At 42.8% G+C, this 22,090-nt stretch overlaps 1 protein-coding gene across 2 annotated transcripts in view; it reads right to left on the reverse strand.

Annotated features, from left to right (window-relative positions):
- Positions 1–3,104: 3,104 nt before the first annotated feature.
- Positions 3,105–22,090, reverse strand: part of LOC138296868 (zinc finger protein 845-like) — a 50,600-nt gene continuing 31,614 nt past the window's right edge. The window contains exons 2-3 of one of the 2 annotated variants that reach the window (XM_069236354.1): positions 20,775–20,938; positions 3,105–8,628 (exon numbers count right to left, since the gene is read on the reverse strand). In XM_069236354.1, the coding sequence (XP_069092455.1) occupies positions 5,309–7,588 (2,280 nt within the window). In that variant the 5' untranslated portion in view covers positions 7,589–8,628; positions 20,775–20,938 and the 3' untranslated portion in view covers positions 3,105–5,308. The remainder of the gene's footprint in view (positions 8,629–20,774; positions 20,939–22,090) is intronic. The other variant, XM_069236355.1, reaches the window with a different exon arrangement.

The raw sequence follows: 22,090 nt of genomic DNA on the forward strand, positions 1-22,090 counted from the left end.
GGGTGCCCGGTGGCTACTGTCAATGCATCTCCCATCATCGCCAGTGTGCATGCCAGTACTATGGCATGGAGTATTTCTGCACAGGAAGTCCTGCCTCTACACAAGTCGCACAGGCTTCGGAAATCACATCTGAGCCAAAGTTCCATCCAAACGAAACCGCCATTTCTCATCTTCATTGATCGAATGGTGTCCCAGGCCTGCTGCACGTTTGTGACATCTTCATAGGCACTGGCGCGCAGCAGCAACTACTGATTAAGAACTTACAAACAGCCACGGAGGTAATGCAGTGACTCCAGCGCCATCTTTCAAGGCAAATACGTCAGTTCCGGTCAGCACTGGAGGGGCTCTGTTAGCTGCGGACTTTGGCCATCTAGGGATTGGACCGTTTCGCTATTTAGTGACTGCAAACACAAATACTGCAGATGTCGCTTATAACGCCACTTCAATGGTCAGCATTAACTCATTCTCTATTAGTGGTTCCCAAACTGTGTCTTTGGTGTGCAGCACCCCTGGATACATTTGACGTTGCACCAGGTTGCCGTGGCGCACAGATTGGGAACCACTGATGTACACATAAGTAGACTATGCCTCCAGTAATGTGACACATAGCCATACTCCATCCTTGTCTGTATTACATTCAGGACCAATGCAATAGAGTAAAAGGTGTGTTTTCCACCATTTCGTACTTTTACATTAGTTCCCACACATTAGGCTACTTGCATCAGTCAGAACTGACACATCACCTATGTGTTTTTGATGCACAGCTGACGTTTTTGGATGGATGCGTTACAGTATCCGTACCTTGGATGCGTCAGTATTTCTGACGCATCCTTGGGACTCTACGCCATGGTGTGCCCTATTGTAAATACAATGCATTTTTTGTGTCGTAAGCTGTTTTGACACATCGCTGCTGCAACGTAGTGATGCATCTTTCCTGGTGCTGTGAGACGCAACTCCAAAATATGATTTATGAAGCTGAGCAAGGCCCTCCTTGCGTGCTCCTTAGTGGCTTCATAAATCTGGAGGAACGCATTGCATATCTCTGTGTTACGTTACTCTACCTCAGGGAGGCATTACATGGGTACTGCGTGGGTGTTGTCACGGAAAACCCATGGATTTTGACACATTTCCAGATTTAACAGAAGTGGTAGTCCTGGGAATTCGCCAAGTGAGGCTTAACAAGGACAAATATCTTTATTTCTCCTTGTTACTTCCTCTTTCTATGAGTGCTACATTCTGCAGTACACCTACAAAGAGGAAAATGCCTTAGGGGATTGTTTTTGTGCTGAAAGGCACCCCTTCCCGCACAAAAACAATACTCCTTAAAGCAGACACCCTTGCACCATGGTGCACTAGGCAGCCAAAACAGCACCTGCGCAGGGACAAAGGCAGGAATGCGCCGTATTCTTGTGTAAACAGCTCATTTCCCTGTTACACAGCGCCAAGTTTACTTAGTGCACAACTTTATTATAAATATTGTTCCCGGTTTTTTTAGCACCAGGATGCCTGTAAGGTCAGTAGTGTTTCCTACAAAATGCAAAAATATAAAAGGACTTGGCAAGAAGTAACTTCACAGGGCAAAGACTAAAATGTCAAATTAAGGAGAAGAACAGCAACTGCTTGATCCCTGTCACTGAGGTATACAATATAGTTCATATAGACATTAAGCAATGTTGGATTTAAAGAAGACACCTACAGATTGCCACAGGGCAAAGACCAAAATGTTGAGCGAATGGGGAGAATAGCAACTGCTTGCTCTCTGTCAGTAAGAAAACACTCCAGCAAGGCGGAGGCATGTCTCATTAGAATGAGGTGAGTCTCTTAAATCCAAGATAGTTTTTTTCCCAGCTTTATATTGAGCAAACTTGGCCCAAGGATATTAGAGCACTTGGCATGAACACCAGATCTTTTTTTGGCACAGAATCACAGGAAGCTGAACCAGTGCAAGGACTCAAATCTAGTCTCCAGCTCGACAGTAAACACCTCTGGCCTTTATGCCACATCTCCTCCCCTAAGTTGAGTCAAGTGTTGTCAAGCTAGCTATTAGAACTGATTAATTCCCATTACTAGGCCGAAATCCTGAATAAGTGAGGGGGGGATATCAGGAAGGGAATTAATTTATGTTTTAATGGTCTTAGCTGAAAAAGTCAAGAGCAAAACAGGCCTGTAATTTATCAACAGTAAAGGGTAGGAATTAGCCTTTTTGAGTGAAAGAGTGTGACTGCCCCGTGTGACTTGATCTCCGAAGTTAGGAGTTTCCTTGACATGATGACATGCTACTCATGCTTCCTTCAGAATTACTACTTCTGGGGCCCCTCAAAACCTCCTGTAAACAATCCTGCTTTCTTGTGTGATGGCCAAAAGGTTAGTCTAACTCGATATGAAAATGACTCCTAAATGTAAACTGACCACAAACCGTTACTTCCCCTCTTCCGAGGGTCCATATCATTGTTGAGACTGCCAAAAGGAGAATGAATCATCCAACTGCAAGATTTTGTTTCACTGCCAAGCAACATCTTTTGAAGAAATAGTTGTTGCTATTACAACAAATGCATGAACATTGCTAAAGGGGTCATGAAGGAAAAAAAGTGGAAGCAAACAGTCCAAGAGCCATCCCACCACATTAGCCGCAACAGAGGACCGTTCAGTCCGCTTGCAATATCCAACAAGAACACTGAGTAAATATATGTTTAGGATATCAGTGCTTAGGTGAAAACCATGATCATTTGCTGCCTGGCCTGGCCAGTAGCTAATGAAAAAAATCGTTATCAAATAAGATGGTAGACATCCTGACAACGTTGGGCCAGTGTGAGTGTGGAGAAGTGCAAGAGATGCAACATGGAAATGTTGGGAGAAGACACCACAATTAAAGAGGTGAGTTAACACCAGGGTAAGACACTGGAAGGCCAAAATGGTAGAGGGAAAGGAAAATCACTTAACAGATAAGGAGTATGGAGGTAAAGAGGCAATGATTTGCCATCTTGTGAAAAGGCTGAAGACGCAGAATGGAAGGGAAGTGCGGGAGAGAGGCAAGGAGGAGTACTGGACTGATGATCCTTAAAATAAAAACAACCAGAACAAAGAGTAACAATGAACTGACAGAGAACGTTTCAAGTTTTTACTTTAACAATGTAAAATCCATTGACATTAAAGAACAAGACATATTTATCTTGACACTTAAACTAGATTTGTATGCACACATATTTGTAAACACTATTTTACCATATACAATTTTGTATCCATTTCCTTCATAAATACAGGACCACTCCCAACATGTTTATACACTGACCTCCGGCGTGTATTGTTCTAGGCAAGTAAATTACCAGTGTCATCAGCACCCATCTCGGAGATCACCTATCGTGAACACAAGAGAGATTTTTCCATGGTGAAGGCTCTATAATGAACAAATGAGCCACAGAAGAGTCACTGACATCTGCTACGTAGGTGTGCGAACGAGCACCTGTAAAGGGTCACTAAGCAGGGAGCAAAGGTAGAACATCTTTGAATCAAAGGAAACTGAGAACACCTTAGGTATTTGTTTGTGTCACGAAGTGATAAAAATACTTCAAACACTGATAACCATTTCAGTTCTTTAAAAAGATTTTTTTAAAGATTTTAAAGATATTTTGAAGTTTTCACATTAAATTTATACCAGCTATGTGTTTTAGGATTTGCTTATCACTTATTAAGTGTAACTAATTATCTTGCTCTATAGTAACTGGCTTGTTTCCAAATTCATAAAACTTTGTATTTCAGTAATAGTTGATAACACACGACTTGCAAGTTGCCATGCCTACATGTAAGAGAACAAAGGTCTCATGTCACACTGTTCAAGAGGATTTTCAGGAAGATCTCTTCCACAACTCTGACATGAGCAAAGTGACGCCATCACCAATGGTGTCCCCGGGTCGACTGGACATCCTACAAGTCACATCTGAATCCGCAATGTGGATTGTACAACACCTCCATGCAATCTGGCTCTCTAGTATCCCAGGCCTTTTATCACCTCTGTCCTCACACTCTGGACCAACAGAAACCATAGACTATGATGCCTGACTCTTATTTGCCTCTCCCAAGCTGTATATTAGAGTTGTTCTTCAATGGTTAAGTCATATTTTTTAGTTCAAGCTGGGTAGGGCTTTTGGTTGGTTTGACAAACTAACGGGAGCAACTCTCAGTCCCCAGCAAAGCTGTGCTACACGTTTGCCAGCTGATGGCGGAAATCAGATTCTTAATCTATGGGAAGAAAGAGGCCACACCATTGTTTATAGCTGTTGTAGAGCTCCCACCAATGTTTTGACTTCACATGATTTTCACACTTTTTTCAATTCCTTGATAATCCGGTCACTTGTTCTTTTCATTTACCCTTGTTTGCCATCAACAATTTCCATATTTGAGTCCCCACAAAATGTGCGTTCTGTTGCAATTTTCCACCTGTTTCGTCTCTCTTCCATTTTCTCTTATAATCAATTTACTGTTTGTATCCCAAAGTTATCTGCAACTCACCAATGAGGTGACTGTCTCTTTTCACTTTTCTTATTCCTTTCAAATGAACATACTAGAGTCCACACTTTGTAGGTAAAGTTAGGACTATGGCCCATATTTATGGACTTTTGGTGAAGGGCAGCTTCCTTGATTTTTTTTACTTTTACATACCGCTGTGTTTCAGGTGGTAGGTTGTAAAAGTAAAAACTAGTTATGTGTGCACCCACTCTAGATCAAGTGGGTGGACATACGGTCAAACCTTCGACAAGCCCTTACTTTGTCGGGCTGTTGGAGGGGTATGTAGATGGCAGCAACAGAGATTCTGTCTCCACATTCTACATACCGAAGAACCACCTTTTTGTACATCAGAAGGGTGGACCTTCAGGTTGGCAGAAAGGGTAGACCGTTATCGTTGCAATGGAATACCCTTTCAGCAAACATCTGAATCAGGCCTTTGGTCTCATAAATGAGTAAAATATGTATCTATATATATATGTGTAAGTCTGGGACTTTGCAACCTAGATGCTGGTGCTATGCTTCTTTAGGTTTGTGCATGGACGGGCCTTGTCACTTTCAGTAAATGCATATAGTACTTACACAGCACTTTGATGCCGCATAAGCCCTTGCTTTTTTTCAAATTCTTCTTACATTTAGTACATTTGTATGGTTTTTCGCCAATATGGGATCTCTGATGGACTGTTAGTTGTTCCTTTGTTTTGAAATCCTTGTCATAGAACACTTATGTGGTCTTTCTCCAGCGTGGGGTTTGTGGTGTAACACTAGCCCTCGTTTTGCCAGGCAATCCTCATAACATTCTGTACATTTATGTAGTCTTTCCTTTACCATGGTTTCTGAGATGTAACATTAGTGTTGGCTTTCTCATGAAAGCCTTGTCACATTCAGTACATTTATATGGTGTTTCACCAGTATGGGTTCTATGATGCAATATTAGCTGACCATTTCTTCTGAACGCTTGGTCACATTCGGAACATTTATATGGTCTTTCTCCAGTGTGTGTTTTATGGTGTAACATGAGTCCTTCTTCTGTCTTGAAATCCTTGTAACATTCAGTACATTTATGTGGTCTTTCCTCACTGTGGGATCTGAGGTGCAGAATTATTGCTGACCTTGTCTTGAAAGCCTTGTTACATTCTGTACATGCATACGGTGTTTCACCAGTATGGGTTCTATGATGCACTATTAGATGATTTTTTGTGCTGAATGCCTTGTCACATTCAGTACATTTATGTGGTTTTTCACCAGTGTGGATTCTCTGATGTAGTATTAGATTTGGCATGGCTTTGAAAGCCTTATCACATTCAGAACACTTATAGGGTCTCTCCCCAGTGTGGATTCTCTGATGTTGTATTAGTGCTCCTTTTACCCTGAAAGCCTTGTCACATTCAGTACATTTATATGGTTTTTCACCAGTGTGGATTCTCTGATGCAGAGTTATCTCTGTTTTTGTCATGAAACCCTTCTCACACTCAGTACACTTATATGGTCTTTCACCGGAGTGGGATCGCTGATGTGCCAGTAGATATTGATGTATTTTGAAAGCTTTGTTACATTCAGTACATTTATATGGCTTTTCAGTAGTGTGGATTCGACGATGTAGATTTAGTTTTCTCTTTCTGCTAAAAGACTTTTCACATTCAGTACATGTATATGGTCTTTCCCCAGTGTGGCTTCTCTGATGCAGTATTAACTCTTCTTTCCTTCTGAAAGCCTTGTCACATTCAGGACACTTATGTGGTTTTTCACCAGAGTGGATTCTCACATGTATCATTAGCTCCCCCTTTGTTATGAAAGCTTTGCTGCATTTAGTACAGCTATGTGGTCTTTCCCCAGTGTGATCCACTTGATGTCGAATTAGACTCTCCTTTCTAAAAAATGCCTTGGTGCATTCTGTACATTTATATGGCCTGTCCCCGGTGTGTATTCTTTGATGTTGCATTAGCGCCACTTTTCCTGTGAACGCTTTATCACATTCAATACATTTATATGGTCTTTCTCCAGTGTGGGTCATCTGATGGATGATTAGAGCACGATTTTTTATGAAAGTCTTGGTACATTCAGTACATTCAAATGCTTTTTTCTCATTGTGGATCTGTTTATGGTGCATTAACACTGGCTTTGTTCTGAATGTCTTGTCACATTCAGTGCATTTATATGGTCTTTCCCCAGTGTGGACTCTCTGATGCACTATTAGCTCTCCTTTTTTTCTGAAATCCTTGTCACATTCAGGACACTTATATGGTCTTTCACCAGAGTGGATTCTCACATGTAACATTAGGTCACCCTTTGCTATGAAAGCTTTGTTGCATTTAGAACACTTATATGGTCTTTCCCCAATGTGGTGTAGTTGGTGTCGAATTAAACTTGATTTTCTTAAAAACGCCTTGGCACATTCAGTACATTTATATGGCATGTCCCCAATGTGCATTCTCTGATGTCGCATTAGCAAAGCTTTAGAAGTGAAAGCTTTATCACATTCAGTACATTTATATGGTCTTTCCCCAGTATGGGTCCTCTGATGGACTATTAGAGCTCCCTTTGTTATGTAAGCCTTGGTACATTCAGTACATTCAAATGTGTTTTTCTCATTATGGATCTTTTTATGTCTCATTAAAATTTGTTTGGTTTTGAATGCCTTGTCACATTCAGTACATTTATATGGTCTTTCCTCACTGTGGACGCTCTGATGTAGCATTAGCTCTCTCTCTGACTTGAATGCTTTGCCACATTCACTACATTTATATGGTTTTGCACCAGTATGGATTCTCTGGTGCTCTATTAGTAAATCATTTCTACTAAACGTTTTGTGGCATTCAGAACATTTAAATGATTTTTTTCCAGTGTGGCTTCTTTGATGTGAAATTAGCTTGCCCTTTGTAATGAATGTCTTGTCACATTCGATGCATTTATACGTTTGTTCAACCATATGGGTTCTCTGGTGTTTCATCAGAGTTGCTTTTCTGTTAAAAGCCTGGTTGCATTCATTACAATTATATTTTTTCCCTTGGATTTTCTGATGTAAAGTTTGATGTTCCTTAGTAATGGGGGCCTTGTCACATTTAGTATTTTCAAGAAGGGATTCCATTGTAAGGCTACTTCCCTTTAAAAAAAAAAATCAAAATGTATTTTGAGATGAAGCCTTGCCACAATTATAAAACTAAAATCGTTGCGCTTTACAGAGATTTTCTGATAGACCAATGTTGAATTCCTACACAGTCATCTTTTCTATAATATTTTTATGAGAAAATAACATCTATGAGTGGTAAGTTCTCTTGTGTGGATTTCTGATGATGGGCCTTTATTGGGAAGGAGCTTCATACACTCTTCAAAAAACTGTGTCTGATCACTATTACACATAAGTTTCACAATTTCAGTGTCTCCAACTTGAGTTTTGTTTTAACATACATACAATTATGGGTAGCACCTTCTTGTGTAGATACTTTTATATATTATGGGCTTTGTCACAATCGGTACAGCTACATTATTTCCCAGGCTCTCTGCTGTAAAATTAAACATACATTGGTGCTGAAAGCCTAGTGACAAACATTACATAGACTTTTCAGTCTTATAAGGATGAATTTCTAACACCTCTTTATCACAATTATAATAGTAGCACGGTGTCTCAATATCTTATTATCCTGATTGCACAAAGGAGAACTCTAACAGATATGGTGTGACAGCTCATATGTTTCAAAGATTAGTATTGCTTGCATTCGATTTTTGATACATTGTTGGGGATTAATTTGTAGGAAAGGCTTTTTAACATTCAAACAAGGACTATCAACATATCTACAAAAAATAGGTATCACTTGTTTATACAGTTTTTTACACATTCAGCACTGCCTCCTGACTCTTATGTGACTTTTAGAATGGTTTAAAGTTCCCTTAGTATGTAAAATATTGTGTTTTTTAGCATACACAGAACCCGTGATTTGTATGAGTCCCATGATATTCAAAAGATTAGTTTCTTTTCACTAAAAACATTTTTCACATCAACAATACTGACAAATCCTCTTTCATGAGTCAATGCCTCCAAGTTACATTTCACATTTATTTCCAGCATTTGTTTCTTCAAGTTATGTTCTGATGCCTTTGTGCCCAAGAAAATGTGTTCTAGGTCTTCCGCTGTAATTAAAATAACATGAATTAGGCAGTGCTTCCATTGGTGTTCTTCCTGGCAAGAAGAACTAAAAAACAAACAACAGAATTGTAATAATCTGTGTGAAACCCAAATATAATTGTTCGCAATATCTTAAGAAAATCTGGAAAATATTTTAATAGCAAGGACAATTAAGACTGTACAGAAAGATAATCCATTTGTGCCCCCTCCCAAACAATGGATTAAAAATAGATCCATGAAGGATTTATCAATCAGGCTAACAGCACATATTTACAGAGAAATCAAAATAGATACAGAGGCAAGGGAAGAATAAAAATTGCTGGAGTCATTACTGGACATGCTGTCAAAGGGTGACTGAACTTTAGGGAACTGTCTGAGGAGAAAAATGACTTTCAAGTGTGAGAAAAGAGTTGAGTATCCCAGATGCAGAATTAAGAAGCAGCCACAAATAGATCTTTCTGGTGAGACTGAATAAGACGTTAGCAGTATGCCTCATAAACCTCATCAAGGTCAGGTTTAGAGAACAGTTTTGATGGCCCAGAGTGGATCATCAGGAGGAGAGTGTATTGAAGAGTTTAATTATGGTGTGGCAGTAATGACTAGTCATGGTTAGTCACGGCTGGTTCTTTAGCTCAACACGAAGTGCCAGCAGAGCCTTGGTCCAAGATGGACTTGGACATTATGGCCCCATTTGATTTCTATTAAGAATGTGATCTTGATGGTACATTATTCCTCCAATGAGGTGGTTGCAAAGTGCACAGCTTCCGTCAACATTCTAGTTATCAGATTTCTTAATAAATGAGCTTTCACTTGGGGATGTTCCGAATGCTACTAATGCCTACAATGGTGTCCAATTTGTATCCCAGGAGATAAAGGCTTATGTGCTATCAATCCTTTGTAAGTCTTGTAAAATTCTAGGGGTAAGCCATCAATCTGCTGAGCTTTATCGCATGCCACTGCGCTATATATCTCCACTATACTCAATAGTTCATCCAGTTCCTGATATACCAGGGGGTCAATCATGGACATATCCACTGATTGAAGGTAGGTCTGGAAATGTGGTGTTGCAACCTGTCCAGGTGTCAAGGCTAAACAATACCAGAGAGCATCTTTGTCTCAATCCCCAGTTTTCATTATTATTATTGTTAAACTAATTTATAAAACAAAAGGGCGAGGAACGTCAGAGGAAGTGTGCAGCTTTCTCAAAGCCTTGTGGTGCATGCCATCAGTAAAGCAGGCCAAAGGGCAATCTGAAGGGAATGCAACATGGGAACGTTAAGCCCAAACTGTTGCAGGTGCCAAGGTAATAAAGATGCTACAAACCCTTCTTGAGCAGATAGCTTGCTTATCCAAACAGTCAGCACCACCAATGTTCATCCAATCCTCCAGCCAGACAGTAAGTGCCTGCAATTCATACTCAAACATGCTTCCCCCATATTGTGAGAAGCTATGACTCAGTTTAACATGAAAGTAAAAGACAGGCCTCAATAATTCTTAGACCAAAAATAGAAGTCAATATACCCAACAAGGAATTATACCCCAATAACAAAACAGATGGTACAAATTTGTATCAAATTTGTATGAAACAAGCAAAGAGCATAGACAATTAAAGAAGGTAGTGTGGAGTGCAACCACACCAGCAGAGGAATGAAAGCAGAAAAAGGATGATTGGTACATATCATAGTCTCTCATCCAGTGCTACCTAAGGCCTATTGTTTGCTCTTCTTCTTGTAGCACCACTACAGGAAAAGTGTTTAACTACTGCTTTTTAAAAACATTTTGTGGGACCCTGTATTACTGACATCCATCCTTCCTTACCCAGCCCTTCGCACTTGATCAATCTAGAGTTACTTCATATTTTCCAAGATCAGTTACCCCCACCCTGTCTCACTTTCACAATCTTGCAGAAGCCCAAAAATCTGCACTAACGTTTCCTCAAGATCTTATGATGGCCATAAGCTTTTTCCCTACTTTTGAGTCTCTTTGCAACACCTCACCTAGCATTGTATCGCTGTTTTATAAAGCTCTTGGTGTTCTCTCAAACACTGGTCCAGCTTGGAAGTTCTAGCTCTCGATCCAGACTTCAAACACAGGGGACTGAGCTTTGACCTCACAAAACACCCTTTCAAACACATCAGAATTTCTGATAGAGACTTAAAACCACAGATTCCTCACCCTTTGAATTCTTCCCAATCTGTCAGACTGGATCCAGAATATCTTAAGCGGTACCACTGCGTTACGACAGGAGATGCCAATGGCTCCATCCTGGTGTTGTTCCGTTCAGGAAAGTGATGTGTCAGTGCACCAATGTGCACTGACATCAGTTCCTCTCAGTCCGTGCAAACAGACACAGAACAAGAGCACCCCTCAGTCTCTATGAGACTGTATTTTCTAAATTTTTATGAAAATGTTTTTCCAACATTTTTACCAGTGTGCTGGGATTATGTCATTTTCAAATTCTACAGGGTTTAATCTTGCGGGTAATGTCGCAACCAAAGGTCTATGACTGATACCTACTTGGTATACCTGTGGTTTCTAGGGTCAGACCAGGGACTTCACCAAAAGTGATCAGTAAGGTCATTAGGTCTTCCATAGAGGCCACTGGGGCCTGCAAATAAATTAGCTCTTCATCCAATTATAAGGATATCCTAGGCCATCGACCTCCTGCCATAACACCCCGGTTAGGGGTTTGCACCCTTAATAAGCACTTCTGGGACTCCATGGTTAGTAAGAAGCTAATTGAGGATAATGGCCATTCTTGTATGGTGCCCCTTTGTCTATCGAATTTATCAGAGATAACCCTGGCCATCGGTCCCGTGTACAATAGTCGCACGCAGGCAATGAATCTTGGCCCAAGGCCTGTTCTTTCCAACACTGCCAGAAGATATGGCCAATCTAAGGTATCGAAAGCTTTTTTCAAGTACCTCATTATGGATCTGTAACACTGGATTGTGAACAACCAAAGGAAGATTTGAACCCATGGTAATATTTGATCAAACTTGTAGATAAGAATGAGTAATTCAAGAGTTTTTTTTTTTATGTTAGGGCACGCGTTCTAAGGAAAAGCATTTGGCTCTAAGATCAGCTGCATTACTGAGAGTGGTTCTATTATAAAACATTTACAAGTTTGCAAAATGTAACAATCTAAACCTACGTAAAATGCTCCCAGAATGCTCCTGAATTATATGCAACTACAAGCAGAAGCAAAATGTACACAAAAATGGCTGCAACGTAGGAAAAACATTTTGCTGAACAATTATGAAAGTCTAAATGCCATTCCTCTGCAACATAATTTATTAATACGTTCGATGAATGCCAGTTTTATTTTTTTGAAGATCCATAATGGAGAACCTGCGTAAAAGCATTATGGTTATCATTATGTGCAACATGGAAAAAAGTAGGGGTCTGGTTCTCAAAGTCACAAAAGTGCATTCGCAGGTATTAATTAGCCTTTACACTGTCCAGATTTCCAACTTTCAGAAATTCACAAGACTTTACAAAAGTAGGTCTGGAAACTACTCCTAGCAAACCCTTACAACTTCCATTTTCCTGCTGGCATATTTAACATATATTTATATACTTAGTGAATTCACAGACTTAGTGAATTCTTGAACTACACTTCCCATCTACTCCCAGCTCCCATATAGCGATCTGCGGAAAATTGGGCTTGCTCAAATTCAAACCCTAAGGTTATGAGTCCTGACATAATCAGACAGGGCATTATCAATGCTCTGGTATGAGAATTTGCCACTTCGCCCTCTAGGCACCAAAAAGGACAAATGGGTTTTTTATTTGCAGGTAAAAGTGGATTTCTGATGCATCCTATTGCTTGAGCAAATCTGTATTTTGTAAAATTCCACACCCCTGGCACAGCACATTTTAAAGCACAAAATAGTGCAAAGTGATACCCTGCTTTACTTCACCGTCTTGCCCTTTTTTATGCCTACATGTCATGTTATAACTGACTGCCATAGGAAGACCCAGCCAATGTAGCCTCTGCTGTTTCAGGGTGAGAGGGGGTGGAAGGAAAAATGTGGGAAGAGCAATGGATTGCACTAGATGTGAAAAGGGCCACCACCTTAGGGAGAAAACCGTTGCAAGGCTAACATGAGGGTGAAAAGAATCATATCCCACAGATGTGCCTTCAGAGAGCCTTCCCGGCATCTACAGCAATCCAGATGGTATCCAATGGTGGCTAGAACCACTGCTGTTACAGGCACCACTGGAAATCCCTAATGTGCCAGCACACGCAAGTGACCAGAAAAATGCAGAAAACCTCCATATCTAGCAGGCACACCAGTATTAGGACCGAAACTTGAGCTCCATCCTGAAACTTCAGAATCGTATTCCACAGGTTCCATACCTGTAAGGAGAATGGAATGCTCTCAAGTATGCTGTGTCCATACAGCCGTATGAACAGGAGGTGCTGAGAGGGTTAGGCAAGTTGATGGAGAAGCTCAGGTCGACCAGCAGGGATGCTGTGGTCTTCAGGCAGTCCAAGACCACCTCTGGCGAGCCGGCCTTGAGTGAGGTAAACTGTGATCTCCAACCTGCACAGATGTGTTGCAATACCAAGAAGACTTGAGGTGCCAAAGTCACTCCACATGGGAAGACCATCAATTGGTAATGGGCCAAACCTACCACAAACTGCAGGTATGTCTATGCGAGGATTGGTATTTGAAAATATGCTTTCTGAAAATCAAGGGACACCATCCAGGCCTCCGCTACCAGCGCCGAAAGCACGTGCTAGGGATAGCATCTAGAACTTTTTTTAAGTGCTAGAGTTCTTGGGAACCAGGACGTACAGTGAGTAGCATCACTGCCCAATCTCTTGCTCTGCCACCAACTCCACTGCTCTATTGTGCAAGACGGCTGCCACCTCCAGCTGCAGGATTCGAAGATGATCCTCCAACTAAAGTGACATGGAGAAGGGGTGAGGTGGATCTTGGGAGGTGCCTATTGGAAGGGAAGCAAATACCCACTTTCTACGATCTGCAAAACCACTGGTCTGATGGAATGGCCTTCCAGGCCTGTAGAAAGGCAGATCTCTACTCTGCGTCTGGCCACACGTTCCTTTAAGGGGAACCAAGTACAGTTTTCTGGATGGCATGGTGCTGAAAGGGTTGGGGCGGCTGATGCCGGTAAAAGGCAAAGCCCTTCAAGAAGCTTCAAAACTTCTCGAACTGTCTATACACTCGGGTTGTGAATGCAGACCCACTGATCTGGTGGTAGCTCTTCGTGTCTTGAATCTCTCCAAGCGAGAGTCATCAAATGGCATGTCCATCAGTCCCTCTAGCACTTAACTAGCAAATCTGGTCAACGTTAGCCACACATGCCTTCTCAGGGCTAAGGAGGAGTTATGGCCCTGGCCATCGAGTCCACTGCACCCGTGCCTTCCCTGATGGTCTGTCTGGAGGTATCTTGGGTGGGCCCTGATGGTCTGTCTGGAGGTATCTTGGCTATCACTCGCTTCCTCAGAAAAGTGAGGTCTTAAATTTTCCAGTAATCTAGGGACCACTATGTTCACCATTGCCCATAAGGGTTAGTTTTATCTTGCAAGGGAGTGACATTCATGGACGATAGAGCTAAACTCCCTGCAAAGAAAGGATTATTTTACTTACCCTGTAAGTATCTGTTTGTGGCATGTGGTGTTGTAGATTCACATGCTCTGCATACTCCTGCCATCTAGTGTTGAGTACGGAGTGATGCGAGTTGTTTTTCTTCGAAAAAGTATTTCGAGTCACAAAATCAAGTGACCCCCCTCCTCTTTTGACGATATTGTGCATGGGCATTGACTCCTTTGTGAGATTGTTTTCCCGCAGGCGGGAGAGAAAAGAGCGGAAGAAGCAAGTAGGAAAAGAGACGTCCATGCAAAGTGTAAATAAATAAGTACATATATATACAAGTATAATGTAACTGTAACGGTCACAGGAGTCCGGGTAGGAGGGAGGGCACATGTGAATCTACAGCAATACATGCCATGAACAGATGCTTACATGTTAACACAAACTGTTCGATGGCATGTGTGTGTGTGGCTGTAGCTACACATGCTCTGCACAGACTGTAAAGCAGTCCCTCCATAAAAGCGGTGTCTAGCCTGTGGGAGTTGCAGTTGACTGGAAAAGTGTACTTAGCACTGCCTGCTCTAGACTGGCTTGTTGGCGTGCTAATGCATCCGCACAGTAGTGTTTTGAGAAGGTCTGTGGTGTGGACCATGTAGCTGCTTTCCCAATGTCAGCTATGGGAATGTTACCAAGGAAGGCCATACTAGCTCCCTTTTTTTTCTAGCAGAATGTGCTCTGTGAGACACAGGTAAAGATCTTTTGGCCTTAGCATAGCAAGTCTGTATGTATTTGACTATCTATCTGCCAATGCCCGACTTGAATATTGGGTTGCCTTTGTGAGGTAGTGAGTGAAAAAGGTACAAAGAGCTGTTTGATCTCCCTAAACTCTTTTTTTCTGTCCATATAGAAGATGAGTGCTCTTTTGACATCTAGTGTGTGAAGGGCTCTTTCCACAACTGTGTCAGGCTGCGGGAAGAAAACTGGTAATTCAATAGATTGATTTAGGTGAAAATGAGAAATCATTTTAGGAAGAAATTTTGGATTAGTCCAAAGAGCTACTTTGTCCCTATGAATTTGGAAAAAAGGTTCTTCTAATCCAACCTTGTGAGACAGATGAGGAAGGAAAGCTTTCAGTGCTAGGAATATTGCCTAAAGCTCCAAGTAGTTGATGTGTAGGGTTTGGCATCCCATGACCTTAAATTGTCAGTTCCTGGAGGTGAGCGTCCCAACTCGTCCATGATGCGTCTATGGTCAATGTGATTTGAGGCACAGGGTCGAGAAAAGGCCACCCCTTCAGGAGATTTTTGGTGTTCCACCATTGCAGAGAACACTGAGTTTGGTGGTCTAACAAGTCTAGATCTTCCAGGTGAACCCATGACTGAGACTACTGGTGAGACAAACACTGCTGCAGTGGATGCATGTGTAGTCTTGCATGGGGAACTGTGGGATAAAAGAAGCTATCATTCCCACCAGATGCATAATGGTCCTGACTGTGTAAGATTTACTTTCCCGAAACTGAGGGAGAAGTGTCTGAAAACTCTGGATACAGGCTGGTTTGGATTACGCTAGCTCTGTGTTCAAAACTGCCCCCAAGTAAGGTTGAACCTGAAGTGGTGGGAGATGAGATTTGGGAATGTTGAGAGTGAAACCCAACTTGTGAAGGAGATCCACTGTCATCTGAGGGTTCATTTGGCATTGGCATAATGTACTGGCTTTGATGAGCCAGTCATCTAGGTAAGGAAAGACATGGATGTTTTGTCTTCTTAAGTATACAACAACTACTACTAGACATTTTGTGAACACCCTGGGAGTGGTAGTGATTCTGAAGGGAAGCATTTTGAATTGATAATGTTTTCATGCAATGACAAATCTTGAATATTTTCAGTGTGCAGGGTGAATTGGTATATGAAAGTAGGTGTCCTTTAGATCTAGAGCTGTTATAAAGTCACCTTGTTATACAAGTGAAATGTCATCCTGAAGAGTAAACATATGGAAGTGTTCTGAGAGGATGTATTTGTCTGGAGGTCGAAGGTCTAGTCTTGTTCTGAGAGTCCCGTCCTTCTTGGGAATTAGGAAGAATACTCCTGAATTTTGATGTCGTGGAGAAAGGGCTCTACGGCTCCTTTAAGAAGAAGGGCCTTGACCTCTTGCTTGAGAAGGGTTAAGTGTTCCTGAGATAGTCTGTGAGTGCGAGGGGGAATATTGGGAGGAGTAGTGGTGAGCTCCAGACAATAGCCATATTGGCTAATGGCAAAGACCCACAGGTCCGTGGTAACTGCGTCCCAGGTGGAATAGAACTGTTGGAGTTTTCCCCTTGACAGGTGTTGGATAATCTGAGAGGGAGGTGGAGGTAGTCACTGCTTGGCAGCAGAGGAGGATCTGCATATGATGGTGCTCTTTCTTCTCCCGTTGTTATTGGAGCCCCTGTAGGAACCTCTGAAGTAACCTCACTAGAAGAAGTTTGGGGTCGGCTGTGGGATGTAGAAGTCCTTGTTGTGGAGGATTTGCATGCCCCTGTACCCTGGGCGACAAAAGCAACCCCTCTGTTCGAGAGTTTGGAGGGCACCTAAGGCCTTGGCAGTATCCTTCTTCAGCTTTTCCAGGGAAGTATCCGCCTGAGGCCCAAACAGCTGTTCTTTATCAAAAGGCACGTTAAGAACTGCCTGTTGGACCTCAGGTTAGATGTCGGAGCTCTAAAGCCAGACATGCCTTCTGAGAAGGATGCTAGTATTTATCCCCCTGACCACAGTGTCTGCCGCACTGAGGGTGCACCTGATGGAATTATCAGTTTTGGTTTGGCCCCCAGAGACAATTTATTGTCCCCATTTACAGTGTTCCCTGGGGAGGTACTGTAGTAACTCCACTATTTCATCCCAAAGGGCCCAATCGTATCGAGCCAAAAGGGATTATGAATTAGTGATGTGCAAATGGTTCACAGCCTGCTCCACCACCCTCTTTCCTGAGGCGTCAATCCTTTTGCTCAACTTTTCTGGATAAGGGGAGTCCCCAGTGGCTTGGCTGTTAGGCCATTTACGGGCAGTGGTTGCCACAATTGAATCATGTGGTACCCGTGTCATGATGTAGAGTAGATCAGAAGGAGCCATTTTGTACTTCTTGTCCACCCGTGGGGTGATCACCCTGGAGCACACAGGCTCTTTGAATTTATCCTTTGCATTTCAAAGCATGCCAGGGAGCATGGGAAGATACTGAGTTATCTCTGTGTAGAGGAAAGGATGTAAAAGAAAAAGTCTTGCTCCATGGGCTACTTGCGCAGCTCTACATGATGAAATTCAGCTTCTCTAGAAAGTACTTGTTGATAAGAGGTGGCATCCTCTGGCGATGAAGGCTGAGCCAAGTAAAGGTCATGGGCTTTTGATGCAATGGGATCAGGGTCATAAGCATCCCATGGGTCTCATCATCAGGAGGACCCCCAAACTCTCATTGAAACCCTGTGGTGAGCCCTGAAGTACATCATCCCCTTATGTGGGTGAAGGAGGTGGCGATTGGGGAGGGGAAAGGTGTAGAGGTGGAGAAGACAGTGACGGAGGAGGAGGAGGTGCAGGAGAAGGCCAGCATGCTGGGCTAGTAGCCTTGCCCTTTGTTCTCCTCTTTGCAGGAATAGGAACATCTAGAGCCTCCTTAAAAGACAGTTTTTCTCTTTGAAAACACATGAGAGGAACATGTAGCAATGATGCGGCCTGTGCCGTCTTGAACTTGAAGTTTGCACTATCGTTCATCTTTTCAAGAATTGGCTCAACAGGAGAAGGACTGGTAGAAGACTGCCCTGATTCTCTGGAATCTAAAATTTTCAGTTCCGAAGACTTCGGTGCTGAAATCTTGTACTTTAGGAACTTAGTCGGTGCCGAGGATGAAGCTGCTGGATGCTGGACCAGACGCGAGGTTCAGATCATTCCCGAAATGATTTATTAGTCCCAAGAGGCTGCGGTTGAAAGCAATTAGTGACTTTAGCCTTCGTGGCTATTTTTGGTGCCGAGCCGGAGGGCAGATCGGCCAGAACAGTTTTTTGGTACCGACCGTGGACGGATGGGGGTGGCAACCCGGCAACCTCTATAATAGGCTGAAGGGCCTTCGTGGAAGGTTTCTGTGGGACAGCAGGGGACACAGTACTCACACGCTGGGCAGAGGAAAGTTCTTGGCTCTCAAGTTTGGACTCCATCTCCGAATCTGAGCTGTCCTGGACAGAAAAAGCTTACTCCTCCTGTGCTGTTGGCTCCCCCTGAGCGAGTTCTTCTCTAACGATGTCGGGAGTGCCATAAGACGTCTCCTGGGCCATTTCTAGCCTATGGGCCCGTCGATCCGGAAGGGTCTTTTTTTACCAAAAAGACTTACAGGTGTTGCAGTCGGCTACACAATGGTCTGGAGTGAAATGCGAACGATATACAATACCGTCTGAATAGAAAAAAGAGATTGAAAACCGAACAGAGTCGAAAGATGGAGAGGAGGCAAACACGTTCGAACCCGACGGTGGAGAGAAAACAATCAAACAAAGGTGTCAATGCCAATGTGCAATATCACTGAGAGGAGGAGTCACTCGATCTCATGACTCAAAATGCTTCTTCGAAGAAAAACAACTTGTACCCCTCCGAGCCCAGCACTAGATGGCAGGAGTATACAGAGCATGTGTATCTACAGCCACACATGCCACTGAACGCTTTCTTTCCTATCACCTCCAAACTCTTAGGTTCCCTATTTGAGAAAGCAGTAGGAAATGTTGGTAGATTCTGCTTAATGCCAGATGAGGTCTAAACCACTAAGCTTTTAGGCAAAGTCTGGGTTGACAGAAAAGAGAGATCCCCTTGGAGCTGGCCTGTATCAATGGGCAACTAATTTGTTTACAGGTGAGGCATAAGTAGGTTGCCACAAGTCACGCTGATGGGGTCAAGCAAGGCTAAACTGAACAGAAGCAATGGTTTTGATACAGCTGAAGAGGACTTTAGCACCTCAGTAAGGATGTTAGGCCTACCCTGCACAGTAGGTAGGAGCACCTCCAGCACCTCTGCAGCCTTCCTCAGAGCTGTATGAAATTATTTTACTTATGACAAAGGTGGACCTGGGGGCACTCCGTTTCTGGAGACATGTGAAGTGCATTCTGCAATGGCAAGTAGTTAACCTTATCTGAAGAGGCAGAAGAAAGCTTCTATTACCATCATGCAGAACCACTTTAGGATATTGGATGTAGCTTGAATCTGAGCAGAAAATATTCTCTATTCTTTGCCAGTACAGTAGCGTCGTATGGGTTCACGTTGGGATTCCTCTTTGTACCCATCATCTTCGACAATCCTACCTGCCTCCCTCCTATACTTCAAGATGGCTTTGAGATTTGTAGGCTGTTCATGGAGAGGAATTGACTTCAGTGGTGGCACAAGTGTCAATATTGCTGTTATTGGTGGCTAGACCACCGGGAAGGAGATCAGCACAGGTGCAACTCCGGCTAGCACTGGAGGTGTGCCTTGAAGAAGGTTTCTGGAGTGGTAAAGCTGAGTGTGGAACCACCTGTGCTACCTGAAACAGAGACCTAAACAGTCCCACAAGCCTGGTGATGTACCAGAGGGGATTGCTGCATCCCTGAATAACGTCATTTTAGAAAGGAGGAACCGTGCTGCATCGGAAATAGACAATAGTATCAGTGTCAGCACCTGAACCAACAAAGGGCCCAAAAGAGACACTGGGGCAATCACCAGAGCAGGTGCACTGCCAGTGATGTTAATGAGCTCTGGCTTTTAGGAGGATTGAATTGAAGGGAAACACCAAGGTGGCCTCGCTCGTGACTGGGAGAGGCGTTGAGGTGATTTGTTGTATCTTCATAGGTTGCCTCCTCTTCTCTTTCAACAAACTGCAGGAGGAAGAAGAGCACAACTTCAAGGCTGACCTGGATTAATATCAAGCCAGAAGCTCATTGTGCATGCAAAATAGTGTGGCCTCCTGGTCCATAATGACCTCTGCATGCATGGGGAAAAATTACTTCAAGTTGTGCTTCAGGTTCCTAAGCACCACAGAAAGGCCACGTGGGACTCTGATCCTGACATCTGTCCATGCAGGAGTGGCAGGGCTTACACCCTGATTTCTTAGGGGGGAGGGATCCCTAACCACTGCATGATAAGAATTTGTGGGGGAAAAATCATATTGATGAAACTTTAATAATTCAAAGAAAGCAGCTCTTGACAGAGCATCGAAGGGACTGATGTCAGGGTGCATAGGTGGGCCTATATGGCTCTAGTGACAGCACACCGTTTACAGTGCCAAGATAGCGCTATCACCACAGAATGGTGCAGAACAGCTATGACAAGTTTCCAGATCCAGCCTGGAACCTCGGATTTTCAAAAGATGGGGAATCTGCAGGTAGAAGAATTTATTAGAAAAAACTGGTGATGGTTGAAAAGGAAGAAAACAGAAATCCTACTACTAGGTTCCACCATCCCCTATGCCTATGCTAATCTTGGACAAAGCTCCTGAGACTTTCCCTTAAACTGGTTCAAAAGCCTGAAATCCTGGTGCGTTATTTGACAGTCAACATTCACTCTCCAAGTTTGCCTTCTATCGCCTACTTATGCTAAAGAGTGTCTTACCTCTCTGTTCCCTCTAACACTGGATGTGTTTATTTTCTGCCTAGATCATTGCAACAAATACTTTACTGATCTCCACAACAACTCGATCTCCAAGCCCAACGAGTGCAGGATAATGCCACTTATCTTCTACACTGTGTGTGCTCGAAGGTCTCTCCACCATCTCCCTATGAAGCAAAGAACAAATGTTAAATTGTTTGTTTTCATACAAAACTTTACATGGCATATCACTGGACTACCCAATCAAACTGTTTACCCTTAAACTTAACTAGAACATTAAGGTCTGCTAATCACAACCTATTGTCGGTATGGCAAACCTGCTACAATTGCTTTAGAGGAAAGACCAGCTGTATGTAATATTCTACTACTACATCTAAGACTATGTGACGGTCTCGATTTCAGGAGTTAGCTAAACATCCACCTCATCAAGCAGACATGGTTATCACACCTACTTTGCAGTCCTCCTAGTCCCCTGCTTGACTCACTCTTTCCATCTCGACACCTAAAGCTGGCTATTGCCACACATTCCTGGGGCATCTCCCATTCAGACTTTGTTCCTTCTAGGGCAATACCATATTCCTATTAATATGTATGGATAATGTGCCTAATAAAATGTCTCTTCAGTATCGGGTCTCATCTGTCACCGTCAAGATTGAAATAATCCAATTTCAGCTCAAATTGGGAACTCATATCCATATATCCAGCTATGGAACCATCCACGAGATTAGACTGGACAACCCAGGATTAGGATAGTTACCTCTAGTAATAATAGTTACTCCCCCCACCACTTTTGAATGGAATTCGGTCCCTGGGAATTGGGTCCCTGGGGCCTATCAAGCTGTGTGCCACCCCTCACCCTAAAAATTGTAAGGAAATACATATGAATTGAACCTCAAAATCACACCCTTGGGTGAAGATTAGGGGTAGTGAGGGTTTTTAGGGTTCAGTGATTGGAGTAGTTATGAGGCAGTGAAGGCTTTTTATGGGTCAGGCTTGGGTAGAGTTTAGGATGGTGGGGGTTTTTAGGGTTCACAAATGATTGGAGTTTAGGAGTGGTGAGGGGTTTTAGTGGTTAGGAGATGGGTAGAGTTTAGGACTAGAAAGGGATCTAAGGGTTCAGGGATGGGTGAAATCTGGGAATCAAATATGTGTGCAGTTTATATGTGGGGAGGCGTTTTTAGGGGGCAGGGATGGATGGTGTTTAGGGGTGGTAATAAATTAAAAGCATTCAAAGTGATAACTTAACAATGTAAAAGATGAAGAAATAAATCTGAAAGGACTGAAATAAATACCTTTGACATACATGTTTGGCCTGCACT

The sequence above is a fragment of the Pleurodeles waltl genome, chromosome 5 (assembly GCF_031143425.1).
Source record: "Pleurodeles waltl isolate 20211129_DDA chromosome 5, aPleWal1.hap1.20221129, whole genome shotgun sequence".
Classification (NCBI taxonomy): Eukaryota; Metazoa; Chordata; class Amphibia; order Caudata; family Salamandridae; genus Pleurodeles; species Pleurodeles waltl.